Source organism: Episyrphus balteatus, chromosome 2 (genome assembly GCF_945859705.1).
Source record: "Episyrphus balteatus chromosome 2, idEpiBalt1.1, whole genome shotgun sequence".
NCBI lineage: Eukaryota > Metazoa > Arthropoda > Insecta > Diptera > Syrphidae > Episyrphus > Episyrphus balteatus.
In genome coordinates this window covers 96507429-96531179 of record NC_079135.1, presented here as the reverse complement: position 1 = coordinate 96531179, position 23751 = coordinate 96507429, and the positions used below count along the sequence as shown (strand labels likewise).

The 23751-nt window shown below is 33.7% G+C and overlaps 3 protein-coding genes across 4 annotated transcripts; 2 read left to right on the top strand and 1 right to left on the bottom strand.

The window, feature by feature from the left end:
* The first annotated feature begins 2264 nt into the window (after nucleotides 1-2264).
* Nucleotides 2265-2750, top strand: LOC129911472 (cytoplasmic dynein 1 intermediate chain-like). 2 transcript variants are annotated; one of them, XR_008771646.1, is made up of 3 exons: nucleotides 2265-2335; nucleotides 2396-2665; nucleotides 2725-2750. XR_008771646.1 is itself a non-coding variant. In XM_055989286.1 (2 exons), exons 1-2 carry the CDS (start codon nucleotides 2318-2320, stop codon nucleotides 2615-2617), a joined length of 240 nt encoding a protein of 79 aa, XP_055845261.1. In that variant the 5' UTR covers nucleotides 2265-2317; the 3' UTR covers nucleotides 2618-2715. The 2 variants fall into 2 exon arrangements, 1 of the variants encoding a protein (XP_055845261.1); XM_055989286.1 differs by lacking the exon at nucleotides 2725-2750 and having other exon boundaries at nucleotides 2396-2715.
* A 2278-nt stretch (nucleotides 2751-5028) lies between these two features.
* Nucleotides 5029-14881, top strand: LOC129908464 (histone deacetylase complex subunit SAP30 homolog). Its single transcript, XM_055984942.1, has 3 exons — nucleotides 5029-5668; nucleotides 5757-5972; nucleotides 14199-14881. Exons 1-3 carry the CDS (start codon nucleotides 5492-5494, stop codon nucleotides 14325-14327), a joined length of 522 nt encoding a protein of 173 aa, XP_055840917.1. The 5' UTR covers nucleotides 5029-5491; the 3' UTR covers nucleotides 14328-14881.
* A 3503-nt stretch (nucleotides 14882-18384) lies between these two features.
* On the bottom strand, nucleotides 18385-23515 carry LOC129908462 (exosome complex component RRP45). The gene is made up of 6 exons (XM_055984933.1): nucleotides 23321-23515; nucleotides 22888-23260; nucleotides 22669-22834; nucleotides 18919-19313; nucleotides 18613-18861; nucleotides 18385-18545 (listed from the first exon to the last, which is right to left on the bottom strand). Exons 1-6 carry the CDS (start codon nucleotides 23384-23386, stop codon nucleotides 18496-18498), a joined length of 1299 nt encoding a protein of 432 aa, XP_055840908.1. The 5' UTR covers nucleotides 23387-23515; the 3' UTR covers nucleotides 18385-18495.
* Between the last annotated feature and the right edge of the window lie 236 nt (nucleotides 23516-23751).

Here is a 23751-nt window from a genome sequence, read left to right as displayed (position 1 = left end):
GCCCCGAGGCGTTTTTTTTGTCCAGTTAAGACTGGTGGTAATAAAAAACACACCTAATATGACGTACGTCTGCATTTTCTAATCTGAAATGAAATGAAAAATATTAGTTGTTTAATTTTTTCTACTTTATTTCGTTTTTTATGCAGAGTTTCCCAAAAGTAATCCTACAAACGAATTATGCTGATAGGCCAGTTAAAGAACTAACAACTTGGTCAAAAAGTGGTGTATCGTCGGCCACATAAGGAAACCTCGTAACTCCCAAAATCAAAGTTTCGGTTAAGGTATTACAAAAGCTACATTTCAGCTTCTTTTAAACTTTAGTAAGGTTGTTGGGCATGGAAAAAGGAGAACGTTATACAAGTTTGACCCTCTATAAGAAGTTTAAACGAAGCTTTACCGAAGCTCTACCGAAGCTTTGAGATTTGACAGATAGCTTCGGAAGAGCTTTTATAGATCTTTAATACATGTCTTATCGAAATTAAAAAATTCAACTACAAAAACAAAAAAGAATTCTTTTTTAACTGGTTTTTATTTTATTTTTGATCATGAAAGTTATTTAAGCTATTGATAATAATTTTAAAAGTATATAATTTTTTTTACCACACCCAGGAATCGAACTTCGTACCTACTTGGTGGCAGTCCGCCACTCAACCCACTCGGCCATCTTAGTATAATCATTAATGAAATCAAAAACTTAATCAGTTCAAATAGCAGAAATGTCAAAAAAATGGCTGAGCTAAATTCTGTGGCCACAACCAATAACCGCTTAAGTCGAAAAAGAAAACAAAATTAAGTTTTACTATAATGCACCGCATTTTTTAATTTACCTCAAAAACAACTCAATCTTTTATTAACTCGATGTAGATGGTTTTAATCTATCGTTTTTTATAGTTAAAACAGTAAAAATATGTAGACTTTGAATTGGAAAGCATCATAAGACCACTGAAAATTTTTTGTCTTAACTCACTTAAGCGGTTATTGGTTGTGGCCACAGAATTATTCAATGTCAAAACCAAAAAGTGTCCGAGCTAGATTATTCAATATCAAAACCAAAAATCTAGTACTAAACTTGGTAATTTCTGTAAAGTTCCTATTAACTCACTAAGCAGGCTTTTCCGAAAACAAACTTTTTTCGTTTAAGTTTCTTTAACAGTATTTAAACAACTTATTAGAAGTTGTTAAACAAGTTCGAACTTCTATAAGCAATTAAATTCTGAAGCAAGCTCAATACAAGCTGTTTAAAAAGTAGAACCTGTGAGATCTCAATTTATAGAAGCTATTGTGCTAGTTGGGTAACGATACTAATACTGCATTTTCTTACATTCTTAACGCAATACTGCGAAACGTCCATAGTAAAAGTTTTTCCTAAGTTATAGTCCTTTCATTTGATACCAATTTTATTAAAAGCAGAAACAAAATCACGCTTTGCCATCGATTTTGACAACTGCCTAAAGTTCAACTATACGAAATCTGTGTAACCTCACACAATGACGCTTTTTCTACGTACACTTTTTTTGACAATCGTAAGGAAACGTAAGGAAGCGAGCAAAAGTTCAACTAGGTTGAACTTTTGCTCGCTTTCTGACATTTATCAGACATAGTTACAGTCACCCACATAATTATTGGGCCAAATGTGAATCAAAAAAAAAAAAATTATTACTAAACTAGGTGTGTTTTTTTGTTTCTCTATATAGATTTTGCACAAAAAAACGGCATCGAGATATTTTAAATAAAAACAATTTACGTATTAAAAACAACAATAATTTAATGATGTTGTAGACTGAGTTTTATTGTTTGTTCTGTTTAAAAAACAAGTTATTTTGATTGGTTTTGTTTTTATAACTATAGGATTAAAGAATAAACAAATTGTTATGTATTTTACAACACATTAGGTGTGTTTTTTTGTTTATCTATATAGATTTTGTGCAAAAAAACGACATCGAGATTTTTTAAATCCGTGCAACAGTTTGGCAGCACTGAACATTGACTTTGACAGCTGTCTGTCAGAAAGTTTGCTTTTGCTGTTTTAATTTTAAAAATTAAAATTTAATAAAACAAAGCTCTAAACAAAAACAAACAAAAAAAATCAAAGAATTGTTCCTGTTTTGTCGATTGTCATGTTCCTCTAGCTGTGTTAGTTTTATACCTTAAACAGTGGTTACCTATGATGCCCAAGATGACGAAGAGAGATCGCTGCCATACATACATCGACCATGGTTTCCATTCCAAACTACCACCAGGAATTCTAAAACATGGTTTGCCCACTGTGAAGGAAGTTGCATCGCCATAACAACACAACTTGAACACAAAAAAGAACATGAAGAGAAGAAAGAGAGTAAGTGCATTTTTTCTCTCCTCTATTTACATCAATTTAACATCGGAAGAACAAAAACAGATGATCATCTTGTCGGAGGACTTTGAAAGGCTTGTTCTACGCGCTGGACGTGTCATCGAAAGGGCTCTATCTAAGAATGTCGACATCTACATAGATTACATTGGAGGTGTTGGTGATTATGAAGAGTCAAACGATGAGAGGACACATGCTAGGTTGTCATTGAATCGAGCTTTCTACGAAGACCGATGGTCTAAGAATCGATGCATCACTTCAATGGATTAGTCACCACATTTTCCTGAACTGGTTGTTGCTTTGTATCACAATAATGAGGTTTGCATTTGTATTGTATACTACGATTCTACCTAAAACCCATTACAAAACTTCCATAGGAGAGTCCCAATGAACCAGATGGTGTTATGGTGTAATGGCCCGGAACACAAAATATAAAAAAACAAACACCCGAAGATGTATTCCATTGTCAGAGTGCCATTATGTCAACATGCTTTGCTAAATTCAATCAAAATCTTATACTCGGTGGAACGTATTTCGCTCAGATTGTCCTTTGGGATAATCGAGTGCAAAAGCACACCCCCATCCAGAGGACACTCACTAAGTGCAACTGCACATATACGCATCCAGTGTACTGTTTGCAAATGGTTGGCACACAGAATGCACACAATGTGATATCGATCTCATCCGATGGCAAGCTTTGCTCTTGGAGTTTGGTTAAGGTAGTTGTTGGAGGAGGATCAGGATTAAATAAAAATATTAAACCACCTGATGTAACTAAAAAAACTTCGCCGACAAGAGTGCTGTTTTGGGGTGTAAAATCAAAATCTATAACGCAGTTTTTTTTCTCAGATGTGAATTTTTATTAAATTTTTGTTTATTTGCTGTTAAGAACAAATACTTTTAACTTCATATGTATGTAAACGATCAGTTAATAAATTGAATGTTGATTTATGTTGAAGTTAGGAAAGATTTTGTTTGTTTGAAGTTGTTATGTATGTTTACTAGCTGTATCGGCGGCAATTTACTGATGTGGAAAAGTTTTCGTCCCGTTGCATGCAATACGATATTATGCTAGTTGGTCAGAAACAAGCTCAACATGCCAAATCGACTGGTCCTACACATTTCGGGAACATTTGAGTATATAAACCGTTGCTGTTATTAACCTCATTACATTTTTTGGTACTCTATATTTACTTCTTATTCAATTATTTAAGCAAAAAGAAAATAGCAAAGAAAAACAAAAACAATTTTTTTATTTTTAAAATTCAAAAGGCTTAAAATTTACCACAGCTATTATTTTTTATTGGAAAATAATAAAACAAAAGCTAAATTTATCTAAACAAAACAAAGTTGTGTTATGAAGCTAATGGTGGTGTCACTGGTCATTGCAATAACCTCTAGGAAATCCCAATCAATGACAATTGCACTTTTTTTAGTTTTTATTGTGGGAACATTGAACACACAATTTTCGGTGGAATCAACATCGGAGGCTTAGATTAATGTAGTACAAATAGGATACAGCACCAGCAGTAAGTCGACAATTACAAAAAAAATAAAATTTTCACATCGGAACTGCAACTAAATTGTTCTTGTGCGAAATTGGGTGCCACTTATATGGCGTGGTATGACTGTGTGACTCTAGCTCTATCCATCCAACAACTAGATAACATTTTGGGAAATCGATTCCTTTGAGCTGTACCTAATGTTATATAATATTTTCTTGTCGGTGGAAGATATTGCACCCGTGAATCCTAAAATTATTAAATTAAATTAAAAAAACAAAGTTCATGGTACAATTTTCATCTTTTTCCAAAAAATATGCTTTTACTTACATTGATTTGTGTTGTTTGTTTTTCCTAATTGATTTAAATCACAGTACACATATTATGTGTACTGTGGATTTAAATAATATTATTTTTTTGTCGTATGTCTGTCAACTACAGCTGTCGTTTAATGGAATATGACATTTAATAAGTGTACTATACCTTGGCAGTACTGTTTTCTATCGAGAGAAAGTAAAATCTGGATAATTATCTGGATTTTTCAAAAATCTATACAGATAAAGTTTTTGTTGTATTTAACACGTAAATTGTTTTGATTTCAAAAATCTCGATGTCGTTTTTTTGCACAAAATCTATATAGATAAACAAAAAAACACACCTATTATAATATCCTTCTTCATTTTTCCACATTTAAATCAAGATAAATAATTTTGTGAGTGACTGTGTTTTTTTTTATTTGACAGCACATTTTATGTTTCAATCAGCTGTTCAAAGTCAAAGTGACAGAAGCGCGCTTTGAGGATTTCTCAACGTAACGCGACGACGCGTCTGGCAAAGCGTGATTGTGTTTCAGCTTTAATGGTGGCTCAACGTCCAAAATGCCCATTCTCCTTTTCATTTTTGTTGTACTTTCATTTCATAAAAATCGTCTTGTGTAAACATCTTCCAATAACATTAAATTGGTATTGGCATCACTTTTACAAAATATTCACCAACACCAACCCCCATCACTCCAATAAATTGACAAAAAAAATCCACCAACCCACAGTGAATTTTTTTGAATGAACACTTGCATTGCTACCGCAAGTGAACTCGTCAAAACTGCCTCCCCTTCATCAATATGCTCCCTCTCTCCTTATTCCTGTTCATTATCAAATATAAATTCATTTCCATGACCAAAAAAAAAAAAATAAATTCAAGCGAAAGTTATGTTTGGTGTTTTGCTGTCATTTTCATCCTCACTCAAATAATCTCGATTTTTTTTTACAATCGTCAGCTTGTTCCTCACAGAGTTGTGTTACGCCGACTTGAATTTAGCAAATTCTTCATAATATATAAATTCCTAAACCCAACGATTCAAAATAATATAATCAAATTTATATACAAATTTAAAGTGCAGTATTTTTTAAGTTAGTTTCTATCCCGGTCCACTTTTCTGTGTGTCGTAAGTTTTTTCACGATCTCGATAGAACAAAAAAAAAAAAACACAGAAACAAAAGAAAATCCAAATTATCAAATCAAAGCTTATTCTTTGAAGCTATATTCCCAACAAAAAGGAAGACTTTTTGTCTGCATTTTAGTTCACCAAAATCCAGCAAGCACAAAAATTGTGTGCAACAACGGTGTCGTCGTCGTCGTCGTCATGAACAACGGCTTTAGTACGGGCGAAGAAGATTCGCGTGGTCATCACACCGATCAAATATGTTGTCTCATTGACGACAACGAACGCTGCCATCGAGCAGCTGGCTACGCTTCTTACAGCAAACGTATACAAAAGACTGTTGCTCAAAAAAGACTTAAACTTAGCAGTGATCCAACAGTTAGTTTCTCAATTTTCTTATTTTCCTTTTGTCCTTGGAAAAAATTCCTTATATATATTGAATTTCTTTTTGACCTAATTTTTGCAGGCCCAACACATTTACATTTGTGATTATCACAAAGGACGCATTCAAAGTGCACGAACTAAACGTCGACGAAAGGATTCCGAAGATGATAGCAATGAAACGGACACAGATCTGCCCGAAGTCGATCTCTATCAGCTGCAAGTGAATACTCTGCGTCGTTATAAACGCCATTACAAAGTGTCGACGAGGCCGGGAATGAAAAGAGCACAATTGGCTGATGTAAGTATTAAAACCGGGTTGCCTAATGGTCAAGACCTATTTTATTCTATTTATTTAACTTTAAAGTGCATTCATGAGACTTTAATCACAGCAACTTTTGACTTGAATTGAAAATGAAAACCGGAATGTCAAGATTTACCAAGCGCTTTTCGGTGGGCGTTATTTCTTATTTTATTAATTTATTTTATTTTTTTGTATCTACTTTTTGTTAGAAGTATGTGTGTGCCCTTTTGACTTTGTGTGGTTTTTGAGGCAATGATTTATTTGGTATTTTTTTGGTTTCACAAAAGATTCAATATTAGGTACTGATAAGCTTTTGTTTGGTGTGGTCATATGTATAACGCCGGTGATAATGCACGTTAAAAGTTGTAAGATTGACGGAGTCAACCGAGTTTCGAATTTGTGTCAAAAGGGAATCGGTATGACGATAGCAAAGTTTAATATCAGCTTATGCTAGGTTTTCAATGTTCCTATTTCCGTGATTTATTTGGATATGAGTTAAAATTTTCTTTACTTTGTTTGGTCAACTTATATGCTTTTTAGCAGAAACGAGATTTTTATTGAATTTATTAATTCTTTGGTTTTGATTAGCATATGTTTGGGCTCTCTACCATACTGCAATTCCTATTTGTTCTTTTCACTAATGTCTCAGCGTTGGTGTAAAAATATCAGTACGACAATGAATACTTGGGATCTGAAGTAATGATAAACAAATTACAAATTTTACAAAACAAGGGAATGAGAGCAATATTGTACTGTAACCGTTATACATCCATAAGTTATATGTTAAATACCTTAAAGTGGCTTTCTGTTAAACAAAAAATTGTCATGAATACCTTAATATTTATTTTTAAAGTAAAAAATAACTTAATGCCAAATTATTTGCAAAGAAGACTTGTAACAAGAAGTGAAATACGTCCATATAGCCTAAGAAATAATAATAACTTACACTTACCATTTTTTAGAAATTGTAGAACACAAAATATGCTATTTTATAAGGGTATTCAAATTTACAATAATCTTCCTGATAACTGTATTAAACATTTTGTAAAAAATAATTATTGATATACGGTGTAAAGAGTTTTAAATAGCAAGATTGCTAAATAAATTATATTAAACCTTAAACCTTAAAAAACAGCAGCAAGAATTTTTGGCCCTTTTTTAAACCTCTGTCGGCACACGGGTGCGAATCAGTGTTGCCGCAGGCTTCTTTAAAAGTGTTACAAAATTTTTCAAAAAGCGTACCGTAAAACCGGGTGACTTTGGCACGTTTTCAAATTCAAATGTGAATAATTTCTGCAATAATTTTTTTTTTAATGAAGATTTCAACCAATTTACCTACTTCGCTCATTCTATAGGTATGATTAATCTTGAAGAAATCTGTCCAACAGTTCTATAGATAAATGCCAAAATATGGGTGGCCAAAGTCACCCTCCATTCCGGGTGACTTTGGCCGGAAGGACGTTTGCTATATTTCCAGTTCAACTACAAGTAGCACGTCATTCTAACCCAGCCCAAATGAAAGAGCAGATTTTTTAAAACATGTGGGTATTTTTTTTTATTTTCGTACACAAAATTGTCGGTTTTTATTTGATTAAAAAAAAAATAAAAAATTAAAATTAGCATAAATTTTGATATCCTTCAAAGGATATGGAAAAAAAATAGTCTCTCTCTGCGGTCAACCATTGGAACAGGAAGTTTCTTCTCCAGATCACTTTTGGTGACTTGTGCAACGTCTTTTTTCTCTGAAGCTGTACCCAGCACCTCTTCGCAGGAATGACACTGTAACCTCATCGTTATCAACATTTAAGATGCAGCCGAAGTAAAATGTTATTTTAGAAGCCTACATCTTTCGGCACTGTTTTGTTTTCGAGTTTGCCATCTTATAAAAAAAATCTTAAAATGTATCTTTAATCTAAAAGCTTTTGTGGTTTTATAATATCTTTGAAAAATACCTAATGACCAGAAGTCAAAACTGTTTTAAAATGCAGGGCTATTTTCCAGAAAGATATACCTAAAACCCCTCCAGTAGAACATTTTTTTTTAACTTCATTAATTAAAACCTAGATGAGAAACAAAAAATCCTATCAAAATTAAGTGCATATTTTATTATATTATTAAATTATATTAAAATAATTAAAAACGAAAAGGTAGAACTATTTTTGAGAAGAATTTCTTGGTCAGAGCGTTTAGCCTAAAATTAAATATTTTATAATATTAACTTTAACACATTAAATTTTCCCTTCATTAACTTCCACCCATTTTATCCTAAGCAAATACAAATAGACATACAAAAAGTAGATTTAAAACTTTTTTACCATAAGCAGATCATTGTTACCTGCAAAAAAGACAAAGTTATTGCATAAATTGTCGAAGAATAAAGTGCTTGCGGTTGAAATTTTCAATCTATTTCAACGACAAACAAACAAAATTTTATTGAAAAAAAAGTGTAACAAAACAGAATAAAAAGTAACATGGTAACAAAATTATTAAATATTTCAAAAAAGTAACACTTTTGTTACACTTGTAACATTGTGGCAACATTGGTGCGAATTTGGCAGGACAAAAATAAAAAAATTACGATTTTTCAAAAAAGTGGTCACAAAAAAGTCTCTTTATAAGGGTGAAAATATTTTTTTTTCGGAATTGTGAATACAATATTCGAATTCCTCGGAATATTCTACATCAATTTCATAATTGATTCTCTATAAAATATTGTGACCGAAAAAAGTTTTAGCGACATGAAAAAGTATAGATCAAATTCGCACCCGTGTGCCTATTACGTCACAAAAAAGAGGTGTGCCTACAGAGGGTTAAAAACATCAAAAATACATCTAAATCTTCTATCCTTAAGCTTTTGTTCAACAATTCCTTAAACCTCCATACGTCATGGATTAGATTAGATTAGTTTATTTTTCTTATTCTTATTTTACGTCATGGCATTTTTGGTAAATGATCGATAGGAATAGTTAGTTGTATGTCAGTATGGTTTTCAATTCAATACAATTCACCTGGGCCAGATATCATCATATTCGGCGAGATGGAGTTTCAAAGATCATCCTGCGAAAGATGGAAATTATTATGACAATCTATATAAGCTTTCCCTATATTTCAAAGACCTGTAGAGAAACTAATATGGTTTTAATACCAATAGAGGAAATATGCTCCTGTGTAACATTCTCAAAGAAATAGAACCCTTTTTGATCTCTAAGGCACAACATGCCTACGCAAAAGAACTACAACATGTCCCAGATATTATCATACTAAAGCTGGATACTATGACAAACTGTATAAGCTTCTCCTTTATGCCAAATGATCCCTTAAGAACATTATATCTAACTTAGCAGAATAATTATCAATTCAGAGTTGGTAAACTTAAAAACAGTTAAATCAGACAACAGAGCGTTCACTCAGGGAGGAGACTTATCAACTGTGAAATGTACTAAGGAACTTGAGAGGGGAGAAGGTTTCAAGTGTATTGCCTTCGCGGATGATGTGGCATTTGCTATTTCAGGCAAGTAACAGAAGACATTTGCAGAACAACTATAAAGAGCTTTAAACAAGCTTATGCACTGAGCTAAAGGGTGCAGATTAGATATAAATCCATACACGAGGAAATAAAAGATTCCGGTCTCAAAACCCCCAATAATTTAAGATGTAACTCTTTAGGCCGATTTCTTCACAGAGTTTTAGCGCGAATAATGGTCCTAGTTCTAAAGTTAGTACTCAAATCAATCTTCTTCTCCATTATCGACGATAGTCATGATCTCGGATGGGGTCACAACTCTCCCACTCTACTGCTTCACACTACGGCTCCGCATGTGGGGTTCGCCGGGTTGACCTCAGGAAACGTCGGCAGGCTTCTCGATTTTGAATTGTTCCATGTCTAAGGCCAACTGAATGCAGTTGTCGTTGCATTTGTCTTCTCCATGAGTTCTTAGGCCTGCCTCTTCTTCGCGATTGCGTTGGAACGTCGTATGCGATCGCCTTTTGAACTGGGTTCTCAGGGTTTCTTCTTTCTACATGACAGTACCAGCTTAAACGGTCATGCTGTATTTTATCCAAGACGGTATTTTTAACGTGAAGACTTCCTCGGATTTTCTTGCTTCTTATTCGATCAAGCTTTGTTACTCCTGCTGTCATACGAAGCATCTTCATCTCTGCTGCTGTCAGTTTACTCTCATACGTTTTGTACATTGTCCAACATTGTGAACCGTATGTAAGTGCTGGGCGAACAACTGCAGTATAGAGCTTTCCTTTTAGTTTAGGGGGCATTTTTCGGTCACAGAAGATGGCAGAGTTTTCGCGCCACTTCATCCACCCTACACTTATTCGGTGGTTGATGTCGTCATCACAAGAAGCTTGGTTGTTGATCATAGATCCAAGGTATTTGAACTTTTCGCACTTGGGAAGTATTGTGCCATTCAGGTAAATGTCCGGAATAGGGCCGTCTGGGTCAGAAAATGGACAGCAGAGATATTCTGTCTTTTTCGCGCTTATCCGGTACCCACTTCCCTCCAGAACATCCACCCATACATCAAGTGCTCGTTGCATCTTCACTTATGATGGCGCCATCATCAGCAAAGAATAACTGACTCACTTTCGGATCCGTCACTTTTTCTTCAAGCAGAAAGTCAAGTACGGTAATAAAGAGCAAAGGACTCAGGACGCTTCCCTGGTGCACACCGACTTTAATTGGGAACTCTTCGGTGACTCCTGCGGGGCATTTTACCTTCGTTTTTACTTCCTCGTACATGTCCTTGATCATCCGCACGTAGATTTCCGGAACCCCTCGCTGTCTCAGGGACACCCATATCAGATCTCGTGGTTGTCTATCGAATGCCTTTTCGAAATCAACCAGCACAATATGCAAATCCTTCGAGGAATCACGGTGTTTTTCCATTCGGATTCTTAAACTCTGTATGGCATCTGTGGTTGATTTACCCGAGACAAACCCGCACTGGTCATCAGACAGCCGTATTATTTTTCGTAGTCGGCCGTCCAAAATCCGCTCAACGATCTTCATGGTGTGTGACATCAGCTTAATCGATCGGTAGTTATCACAGTTTCGTGTGTCCCCCTTTCCTTTGTAGATTGGGAGAAGGAAACTTTCTCTCCACTGATTTGGCATTTGGTCACCGCTAATGAGTTTGGAGATGAGAATCGTGAGCCATTTACACCCAATGTCTCCCATCTTCTTCCAGAACTCAGAGGGTATTTCGTCTGGACCAATCGCCTTTCCTTTCTTGGAGTTTTTCACCGCCACGCTAACTTCTTCGACTGTAAGGTCGGGTACTTCTTCTAAATTAGGTTCGGCTGTTGGAAAGTAAATCCTGGGAAATTGCTCATTTAGGAGTTCGTCACAATACTGTCGCCACCTGTGGAGAATTTTGTCGTCATTCACAAGTAGTAGGCCTTGAGCATCGTTAATGAACTTTGGTGAACGTATTTCCTGAGCATTCCTTCTCCTTTGAGCGGCAATTTTGAAGATAGCTGCACCCTTGTTCATCTTGGCATGTCGCAGTTCCTGGAGAGCCTGGTTTGCATCAGCAGCTGGATCAGATATTTCCCCAAGCTCGCGATACATGCTTTCCGTACTCTCTGCCTTATGCTGGGCGCATTTCTTCTTTGCTTCCTTCTTGTAGCGCTTGTAGTCCACTTCGAGTCGTGCTTTTTCATCTCTATTATGAGAGGGGCATTTGGACCAAGCTTGGAAAGCGGTCTTTTTCCTTGATATCACTGCTTTGACTTCATCGCTCCACCACCATGTTTCTTTTTCCCGTTGGTAGTTTCCTTTAGATGTTCCTAGCAGTGACCTCGCCTTCACCAAGCAAGTTCTTTGCAGAGAGTCCCACATATTTTGTACTCTGCACTCTTCGTTTTGTAATCTGCTGGTGGTCTCGCCCAGATAATTTCTCATAACAGAGATGAATGCATCGCCTTTTTCCTTCTCCAGGTTGTACCACTTGATACCTCCGGTAGCCTCTCTTTGTTTGTTTGCCGCCTTCGTCTCCATAAAAAATTCTGTCAGTAGGAGACGGTGTTGCTGGGCGATCGCTTCTCCTAATATCACTTTGCAGTCTTTCACTAGCGGCTTCATGAAACTAGATACCAGATGGTAGTCGATCTGTGTTTCATTTCCACCGCTGCTATAAGTGATAAGGTGTCGGCTTTGTTTAATGAACATGGTATTCAACACTATAAGACCATGTGACCTGCACATGCTTAGAATTTCTTCGCCAGGAGGGTTTCTAGCTCCGAATCCAAGGCCACCATGGCAGTCCTCATAGTCTTCGTTGACGTTTCCTACATGTCCATTTAAATCTCCACCCACAAACAAAAGCTCTTCCTTTGGGATGTCTTTAATGAGGTTGTGGAAGTCTAGCCAGAATGCATCTTTTTCCACCTGCTCACATCCAATTTGGGGAGCATATGCACTGACTATATTCCACACCTTTCCTTCCATCACCAGTTTAAGAGAGAGAGATTAGTACTCAAATCAATATCAATATCAATTCATTTACTCACTCAAATACTAGGTCCTAAAACTCTCAATTTACCAAAAAAAAAACACCTGAAATTAAAAATGCAATGCCGAAACTGCAAGAATGGACAAACGAACACTTCTTTATGAAGAATTAATAAAAAAACTATTTCGACTTTATACGATCTTTCCAAAAGTGAACACCAAGTCAATGGCTAGAAGCCATTTACGAGTAAAGTTAAATTCATTCCATGAAAACAAAAGCCTACGACTACCTCAAACTTGCCTTAAAGTCATGATAAAATTTTTCTTGTCGCATCAGAACACAGGACTGCGGTTTTCTTAGATTAATTGCTTTTATTAAATCATAAAATAAATTATTTCAGAAATCAAAATATTGTCAGAATGGCAGTTTGACCAGGGGTAGAATCAGCTATAGCGATAGTCGGTAGTCAATAATCCACAATTTATGGAGAAAAATCTCCGTTTTTTTTCTTAGAACCGCCTTGTGAACTTAGATCAAGTCCTATGTATGACGAAATGCTCGGGTTCTAACTTTAGGATCGAGTACCAGTACTAGTACGGTCTAGCTAGACCGGGTACTAGGCTGGGCTAGAATATTTTTCGAAGAAATTGGCCATTACTCTATCTAATCAATCAATCTAATTAGATAAGGTTTCTTCTGCAACTATGCCCAAAGGGGTTGGATACGAAAACTCTTCAGATTGCTGCATCAACGCCATTATGTTCAACATTACTCAGTCATGTTAAACGCTGTATTTTCAACTTATTGATAGAATTGTTATATTTATAGTGTAGTTTGTCTCTGCTCAACCCATGCACATTGAACTTAAATAATAGAAGAAGATTTCTCTTAAAAAGCTATTATTGTCATCCTTGAAGAACTATTCTTGAGGTAGAATGCTCTGAACAATTTGGTTTTGCCCAAGGGGCATGCGTGCTTCTAAGTTTTAGAGAATTTTCATAATCAACGTTTCGAATGCTTATTACTAGCTTTAATTTAAATCTTCGGCTTGCGCATGACATGCAAATCTTTTTGGTAACTGGATATTCATTATTTGTTGCTATTTACTTTCCTGGACCCAACGTTAATCTTAGTTAACTTTTCAGCTATTCACTGGCACAAGTGTTAGAATATTCATTTGCGTACAAAATCCACTCAGCTCAAATTACTTGTTGTTATAAATATTAATTTATCTGTTGTTTATTTGTTTTGTGAAAATTTCTAAAATATTTGTATTCCTTATTAAATTGTTATCAAGCTCAGACGTTATTGTTGTTATTAAAGAGTTCTTTATAAGACGAAGACTTTTATTTTATCAAGAAGGAATCAACAACAAGCAGAGGCAACAAAAATATCTTATATTACTGCTTTTATCGACCCTCCCATTTAATTCCTCCGCCCTTAGGATCCACCTGAAAGTTCGCTAGATTGACCTCGTCAGGTATATCGGTCTTGAATTGTTTCATATTTAAAAACAACATAATGAGCTTATTGTTGCCTTTGTTTTTTCAATGAGTTTTTGGTCCTGTTTCTTCTTCGAAATTGTGTTAGGACATCGTATACTAATCACATCGCCGTAATAGTCATTCAGTTAAAGAGGTTTTTCTCCCATTTTCGTTTCCGCTAGAGTATTACATATTTATTTTATTAAATTTTTTTTAGTTTAATTTAAATAATATTGTCTAACATGCAATTTTAAATTCTCTCTCCCAAACAGACAATAATGAAACATTTCAAAACGATACCGATTAAAGAGAAAGAAATTATCACATATTTCATTTACATGGTCAAATCAAATTCAAATAAACTGGATCAGAAAAATGGTATCGGAAATGACACCACTTGAGTAGCACTTCAGCCGCCACCGCCGCCCAAACGCAATGCAGAGAGCAATCCTAAACATTAAGTTCTACAATATACTTACGACAAAAAATTAAAATTAACAAAACAAAAATATTTTTTTAGCATTGTAAAATACCTACTAAAAAATTGTTTTTGCTAAATATTTGTATTTAATATTGTTTTTTTTTTTCTTATTTTTTAATTTTATTTTTTTGTAATTTGTAAAGTTAGAATTTATATTTAAATATAAAACTTAATAATAAAAAAAGAAAGATAAATTACAAATGTTAAGTCCGTAAGAGAGAGATAGAGAGAGACATTGTTTTAAATAAATTGAAAAATAAGAAAGGAGAAATAAAAATAAAATAAAAATAGAAAACTATGCAAAAAACCCACAAAAAGTAAAACATCGATGTTTAGTTCTTAAGCAAATAAAATAAAAAATATATATATTAGTCTAAAATAAAATTTAAGTATTTGTCGTGTAATGAGAGAGACTTCTTTGTTGTCTTTAAAGCAAACAAAATAACAAAACTATGAAGAAGAGCTTGATATTCAAAAACATACAAACCTGTGTTTTCCTGTATTTACTTAGATTTTGGAATAAAAAGATCAAAGATGATAGTGGACAGTTTTTCTAAAGTAAGGATTACTGTGCTGAAAGGTTGGACAAATTGGACTCTTATATTCTAATATGTACAGTAGTGTGTCTGTCAGTTACTAAATTCATAAGAATTGAATATTGGTGTCAAATAAGAGATTAGTTAAAAATACTGAAAATGAAAACATGTGGTTGGAACTTTTAAAATAGGCCAATAGGGTCTTGTTCGGAACATCTTTTAAACAAAATAGTTCTTAAAAAACGAACATAGTAAAAGAATTCTGGGAACCAACTTTTTTTTTGATCAAGGTTTAAAAAAATGACTTATTAAAAAAATTTCAAAATCGTTAGCCGTCTAAAAAAAAAATATATTTTTATAAAAATTTAAAATAAATTCGGTGGGTGTGCCATTTTGTACTAATCAACATCTAAAATTAAAAAAAATTAATGTACCGTTTTCGAAAGTTTGATTTTTCAAAAAAAAAAAAAAAAATTTTAGTTTTTTAAATCAGCTATTTTCTTAGATGTTGCTCAAGCCTTTGATAAGGTTTGGCATGAGGGACTTGAGTACAAACTGCAAAGGGATCTTCCCAGACAGTACTATGAAATATTAAAATCGTACATCTCAGACCGATTGTTTAGAGTAAGGTACGATCAAGAATATTCGGAATTGAAGAAAATAGAAGCCGGTGTACCACAAGGAAGTGTCCTAGGTCCTACCCTGTATTTACTATACACAAGGGATATCCCAGTTGGGAATCACACCATAATGGCTACTTTTGCAGATGATACCGCAATTTTGGTACCCGACAAATGTGTCTCTAGGGGAGCAGTAAAGCTGCAATATGCCGTCGACACAGTCAGAGATTGGACCGAAAAATGGCGTATCAAACTCAATGAAACAAAATCTTCACATATAAACTTTACAAATAAAAAGATAAACAATATTCCAATATTCATTAATAATCAAGCTGTACCTTACGCCAATACGGCCAAATACCTTGGAATGACTTTGGATGCAAAGCTAAAGTGGAAAGAGCACATCAAAAAGAAAAGAGAAGAACTAAAATGTACTGGTTACTTGGTAACAACTCTGATTTATCAACCCAAAACAAAATAATGCTGTATAATCAAGTACTAAAGCCTGTTTGGACCTATGGTATCCAATTATGGGGCTGTACAAAGAAAACAAATACCGAAATCATCCAAAAATTCCAAAACAAAGTCCTTCGTGGAATAGTTAATGCACCTTGGTACATAAGAAATAGCGATCTACATCGTGACCTACAAATAGAAACGGTTACAGAAGTTGTTAAAAAATACGCTGTATCGCATAATCAGAGACTGCAAAGTCATACCAATTCTGAAATGGTGTCCGTCTTGAATACTAGAAACCATGTTCGGAGATTAAGAAGAACCAAGCCTCATGAGCTTATGGTCTAAAAAAACATGGGAAAGTATTAAAAGTTTAAACTTCCCCCAAAGTGATTTTACAAAGTTAAGAAAGAAAAATCTGATGTCGATCTCTCAAGATTGGTCCTGATAAAGAGGTGGTTTTAGTGGTTAAGAGTCCCACACTACTTGGTGTCGAATACTGCCAAGTGTCTTTTGAAGATTTCCTCCCGTCAAAAAAAAAAAAAAAAAAAAAAGTTTTTTAAATATCGTTAAATTTTTTTTTCCAAAATCTTATTTTTGATTGAAACTATGTAAATAAAACAAAATGTTTAAATTGATTCAAATTTTTAATCACTGCTAATGCTAGCATGTGTGTTCACAGTTAATCCTTGTGAATCATTTTTGCGACTGAATAATTGCGCGATCAAAATCGCATGTGTTCCTATAGCCTTAGTGATAGCTATAAAACCAATAGTTAAAAAAAATCATCGAAAAATTTCGTTCATTTTATGTTATCACCCATTTCCCCATAATTCCAGTGTGTCCTTTATCTATCATGTGCATTTTAAGGTAAAATAAGTTAACGGCGCCATTTAAAAACCAACCTTAGCTTATGGCACATGATCTTGGGATATTTTTCGATGCTGCATCTCATAGAACTAAAATCAAGACAAACGGACTTACCTGAAAAAAAAAACACCATATAGTTTAAAAATAAAAATCGTTATAACAAGTTCCGGGGATAGTTCTTTGAAAAAAAATTAATATTTGTTATCTACTAATTTTGGTCTCATTCGTATCGATGCTGAGCTGAGTTTTTCTCCATATATTTTTGGGCATTCTCCTTTTCAGAAAAAAAAAATGCTATGGGCCCTACCAATAATCAAATTTAAAGCTGACTTTAATTTTTGCCTTAATTCCACATATTTCACAATACCAAAAACCAATTTAATAGTCAAGTTAAAGGCTAATGCTCGATTAAAATTTATAGTTGGGAAACTCAACTATAAAATTTAACCTAGAGTTAGCCTTTAACATGACTATTAAATTGGTTTTTTGTATTGTGAAATATGTGGAATTAAGGTAAAAATTAAAGTCAGCTTTAAATTTGATTATTAGTAAGGCCCTATGTCATTAAAAAGAAAATAATGATCGAAAAAAATAAATTTTCAAACTTATTTATAGGTCCGTGTTTGAAAAATTAGTTTTTCAAAGGTTTTTATAAAAAATAATTCGTTTGAATCGGCTTAAGACGTTTATGAGGAAGTCAGAAATCAAGAAAACGTTTATATGGCAGATAACGTTAGTACCGATTCGAAAAATAATTTTTTCTTGTTTCGAAAGTAGAACCATATTTGCCACAGTACACATCATTTTCATAATGGTTATATAGACATGGCAAGTACCGTTGATTTTGGTCATAAGAAAACATTTCAATTTATGCTCTAGGGAATCATCAAAAATCCTTAAAAACCAAGTTTGATGCAAATTGTTTCAGTAGTTTGGGCTGCAGCTCGAGATAGATAGTTGAGAGCCCCCACTTTTTTTTAACATTCTCTATCATCTTAATGTCATGTTTGAACGTTATCTCAAGCTCGATTTACGAATCCTAAATTTGACCAATAGTACATTTGAATTGAATTGAAAAAAGTTTGTATGAAATCGGAGAATTTTCTTCAATACATAGCTAGAGAACAAAAGACAGAAAGATATACTTCTTATACTCATTATATCTTTCTGTCTTTTTTACGTATAATTAATTTACATAGGTAGAACCAAATATTTTTTTTTTAAGTAATTCAATTCCAACTAATTTTGAAAACAAAGCTTCACAATCTTGTTTCTCTTGATAAAATTTGATTAAGTCCTGTCCCATTATTATTCTGAACGATTCGTATTTTGATCAACTGCCTTGTGCCAACACCACATGGGTCAATTTAAAATACATAATTCACAAAAATTCTTGAAAAAAAAAACCGAATTCTTGTCTTTAGATTAAAAATGAATATTATGCAAATTCCTGTGATTCTTTTGCTATTTACAGTTTTACAGTATAAGAATAGAATCCAACTTCATAAGTTTACTTTTGTTAAATATAAATAAGTTCCTATGATGTAAATTGAATATAAAAAAATACTTTCTTTTTTAATTAATACAAAAATATTTATTAACAACTTCACTCCAAGACAATAGTTTCTTCTTCTTCACTATCACTTCCATCAGGTTCTAGAATTAAAAAAAAAATAAGGACTAGATAATTTAGTTTTTCTAAATAAAAAGAAAAAAAACTTACGCTGCCAATTTTTCTGACTCAACAGTGGAATATTCTTCTTCTTACTGATTGGCTGATTCAATCTTTGATTAACATTATGCAAAGCATTCTCAACTTGATGTTCTAAATTAACACCATCCATTTCGTCATCTTCATCCTCATCATCTGAATCAAATTCATTATCTGAATCATCATTTGCACCTTCAGGTACCCAATTGATGGATTCTTGATTAGAATTAAGAATTCCAGTATTTTCACCCATAGAAATAACTAAAAAGATATGATAAAGAATCAAGGGGTTTAACTTGAGGAAAAAATTGGCCATACCATTTTTATTATCTTCCTCATTGTCACTCATATTTTCATCTTTCATTAAATGATCATCCTGAATATTTTGGAAACTGAAATGACGTAGTTTCAAAGCCAGTCGGTCTTCGGCCAAGGCAGTGATTTTATTCAATCTCAAACATTCAGTGAATCCAACAGGTCTATTCTCTTCACGACACTTGGCATCATCTTCTAAGGCCTTCTTCACCTGATCTACTATCAACTTTGCTCGTTTAGCTGCTCTCTGGGAACATTGAAGGAGCAAATGAGAACTGGTAAGTGTGCTTCCTCCTAGATTCAGACAACACAATTCTCTATAGGAGTTGATTCCAAAGGCCACACTAGACTCAGCAGTGCGTTCTTCAATTGCTGTTGGATCCGCTACGGGAATTTCTCTGAAAATTTAAAGTTAATTCAAATGTAATGACAATTTTTTTTTTTGTAATAAGCAAGGGGTTTTGGGTATCCTTTATATGTATGTTAACACAGTACGAGCTTTAGATATAAAGGAAATACGCTGGCACACCAGTGTTTCTATTATGGGTTTCAGACTTGAATCCATCCAATACAACTTGAATTGAACGGTTCGAAATGTAATTTGTAATTCAACGAAGAAGAGATTCATCAATACCGAATGCAAGCATTTTCGATTAGAGAACTTGATGCCAAACTCTATCAAATGCTTTTGAAATATCAAGCGCAATAATCTTACTTTCTCCAAAACGATGTAAAGATTTGTTCCACTGATCGGTGAGATAAACCATCAAATCACCAGTGGACCTATCACCTATAAGCCATACTGCCGATCATTTTGAAGCTTCCGTTCTTCAATATATTTCTTAAGCTGGAAATTAATCAGCTTTTCCATGACCTTGGAAAGAAGGGACGTATGTGCAATCGGACAATAATTGGAGGGTGAGAAAGATTCGCCTTTTTTTAGGGACAGGCTAGACAAATGACACTTTCTGGTAATGTGGAATTGACAGCAAACTGCTTGACGAGAATGTTAACTTTATCAAGAGAACTTACAAAAAAAAAGTAGTGACATTGTAGAAAAGAGTTGAAAGCGAATGTGTTGTAGAGTTTCGAATATTTCTTACAAATGACCAAACATTTTTACTACTTGTGGGACATTGTAGTATTTATTGCCTTAATTTTTGATCATGCAAAAATTTGATTCGTCGAATGTGGGCGTTGCTAGCCTCTCTAGCTTGCTTAAACTTTATCCGATTTTCTCAGTGGGGTTAAGTGTCAAAATCATGGAGGTGGAAAATTTGATGTCTAGGCATTTTTTTAAAATCAAAATAACATTTAATTAAACGGTTTTTCTCATTTACCAATTAAAATAATAGGCACGTCAAGGGAGTACTCACCATTGGGGCCAGCTGGGCGGTGCCCCAGGGGCCCCCTACACGCCAGGGTTACGACAGGAGACAATCTTAAGAAAGCAACTGGTTATAAAAGAATAAAAAGATAAGATATTTGACATGAATCACTTCGGACACAAGAGAGACAAATTATATCCTTCAGTTTAATGCATAATGAATTGGTAGCCAGCAACATAAAATTTGATCTAATAAAAAAAATATTACCTCGCTCAGAGGTCTCAAAGAAATAAATTGCTTTTTTGAAAGAAAAATTACATAATATCTTGGGGCCTCAAAAAATATTACTTGAATAATCTTATCGACCAACAAATGATAGGTTCATCAAACGAGGGCGTATACGTACTTTTTTGTCTGTTCTTATTTTCTATATCAAAGGAGCCCCAAATATCAAAGGGTCCCCAAAATTAAGTCTTGCCCCGACGACTCAACGTACGCCCCTGAGGCACGCATCTAGGAATATATATATTGTCTCGGTTAGAAAAATTTCCATTTGTTTTTGATTGCATCTAATATACTCAAAAAAGTGTTCCCGGACATGTCCATAACTCAAAAACTAAAATTCAAATGGCTTAAAAACACATTAAAGTCAATTATTTTTGAGTATTTCTTTTCTTAACACCACTTATACACAATACTCTTTATAAATTTGTACATCTCTTACAAAAAATTTAAATTGTGTTATTTTGTATACATTAATAAAAATTGTCCCAAAAAAATTCCTTAAAGTGTCTATAATTAATCATCTAAAGTACAAATGGTACTGCAAGCAGTTTTTAAAGTTTATATTGTATAGATTTATTATTCTACACCTATTTTTATGGATAAATATATAAAATGTATGTTAGAAGCTAGTTTTAGTTTCATTTTTAAGTAGCGTACATCAATTAACCGTCATTCCGGAAACGCTTGTTTTGGGTATATCTAGATTAAAATTTTATTTTTTTGTTGATATTTTGATCAAAAATCGAGGCCCTAACAATATAATCTCAAAAATAATTTGTAACATAACATATAAAATAAAATAAATTAAGGTCAAAGCGTCATTGCCGGGAACGCTCTTAGAATCTGAATAAATAATGTGGTCTTATCCACATAATTCTGCATTATTTGGTTATTTTTAATCAGTATCCTATCTTATTATGGCGGTAATATACACTTTTATCAAAAAAGTTAAACAAAAAAATTGAATTAATTTAATTTCAAGACCTCTTAAGTCGTTTTGAAAAAATCACCATCATTTCGAGGAACATTTTTCTAGTACTAATTTTGGGGTTTTTTGCGGTAAATTGAAAAATATACATTTTTGTGCACTGCCCGTTCATGAACCTACAAATTATGGCTTAAGAGAAAATTTGAGCATGAAATTTTTTAAATGAAACATACCTAGTTGATTTTTTTAAGAATTCCCACTTCCATGATTTTGACCCTTATGCACAAATCTGCATAATTAAAAGTTCTTTTGGGAAAACTTCACTAAAAGAACTTGAGTTCTTGAGCATTGATCCGGTTATTTCTAAAAGCAAGACTTTTTTTTTCTTAATTTATGTTTTTGATATCAAATGAAGGGGAGAGAATACAATGCTTATTCATATTTGAAAACCCGATAAGTGCAATTTTGTGACTTAGCTTCTTTATACCTTGATTTAATGATCATTAATCAACGTTGCTTATATGTGGAAATTCTTTAAGGGGAAGTAAAAGATAAACGACTTTTAAGATTGCTGATTTTTGTATTTGCACGGTTGCCACTGGTGAATAAAATTCCTACTAAAATTCCCCAAAAATCCTGCCAAATTATACAAAAACCAACCAATTCTCTAATTTTTGTTTTTAAGTAATTAAAATGATTCAAAATCTGTAACTACATAAATGAACATTTTAAGTATGCTAAAATTGCAAAACTGAAAATTTAGAAGTAGTTTTTCCGATTCGAAAACTTAAAAGATCGAGTTCAATTTTGGCTCACTTACAAATTTCTCTCCAAAATTTAACAGAGTTGAAATTTATTAAGGCTTCTGGCCATCCTGGAATTTTTTATTGTTCATATTTTTTTTTTAATTTGGCTTAAATTAACCCTTTAATTGTAACGAACATTTTAAGACCTTTTGCGTATCGAAACACTCAAAATTGGTTAAGTAACAGGCATTTTTCGACATGTAGATTGAGCCACTGCGGTCGGTGGACTCAATTTCTTTTGCGATTATCTCGAAACTACATTTTTTGATTCGATTGCTTTCAAATTTTTACTGAATATTTTTACTACATATGACTACTACACTTGTATACGCCGTTGGATTTATTGAATAAATAGAGATTCATAAAATAAAAATGTAGACAATTGGCAAAGAGGACAATGACTTACCCATTATTGAAGGTTGAATATGATACACAAACAGGATAATGATGAAGAACTGTTGGAATGAGTTCTTTTTCAGCAGCTGTGTGTATTTTGACTTCTTCTTCCATCACCGAGACATCGGGACGCTTAAAATGTGCCAAAGCACATAAACCAGCGATGGAACAACAATCTAAAAATCACCTATTAGCAAAGTGAAAACAAACAATCAAATAATGACAATACCAATAAGATTCCCCGCATGATTTAGAACATTCAAGTCCAAACGAAGAATCCAAACACGATCTTCGGCAGTGACACAAAGTGATTCCAAATCAACACAACGTGACTCTTTGAATGTCTTCTCAAGAGTTCGATTGATTTGTACACCAAGATCTGAATTGCGTCCAGCTTCGTAGTTGACCCCAGCCATTGGACCAAGTTCGACATTTATATACATTATGCCTTCATTGGGACGAGTTGCTTTTGGTTGACCCAATTCACAACTGACTTGGGCCAAGACACGAGTTTCACCCAATGACACATGGACACTGCCCCAGTCGGTGCCAAAGTTTATTTTTGCTGGACGAAATTCTTCGTTTTTTCGTCCATCGAGGCGCTAGATGAGAGTTTACAAAAATAACTTGTAAAATGGTGATTTGAATTTTGTTTTGTTTACCTGATTGTTTTTGATAGTTTGAAGAACGAAATTCTTTTCAGATATTGAAAGAGGAGTTTCTTTCATGATTTTATGTGTTTTTTAAGAAGAATTTCTTTAGTATTTACAAATAAATTCAGTTTTTTAAACTGCTCCAGTAAAAATTTCTTAAAAAGTTTGGTTATGTTTGATTGTTTACATGCATGTGAAATGTCAAATTGATTCGATACTCGAAGTGAGCCGATATATAAATGCTGTAAGGGTGTGTGGTGCGATTTTATGAAATTTATAAGTCCACGTGCTCACTAAGAAGATTTTCAATCGCGTAAAAATACAATCGCATTCAGTTTTCTTTTCAAGCCTGGTACGCAGATCGAGCTAAATTTTAGCCGAGATAAAATTCCCATACCTACAAGTTATCGATAATTCGTATAGGATAGTTTATAGCTCGG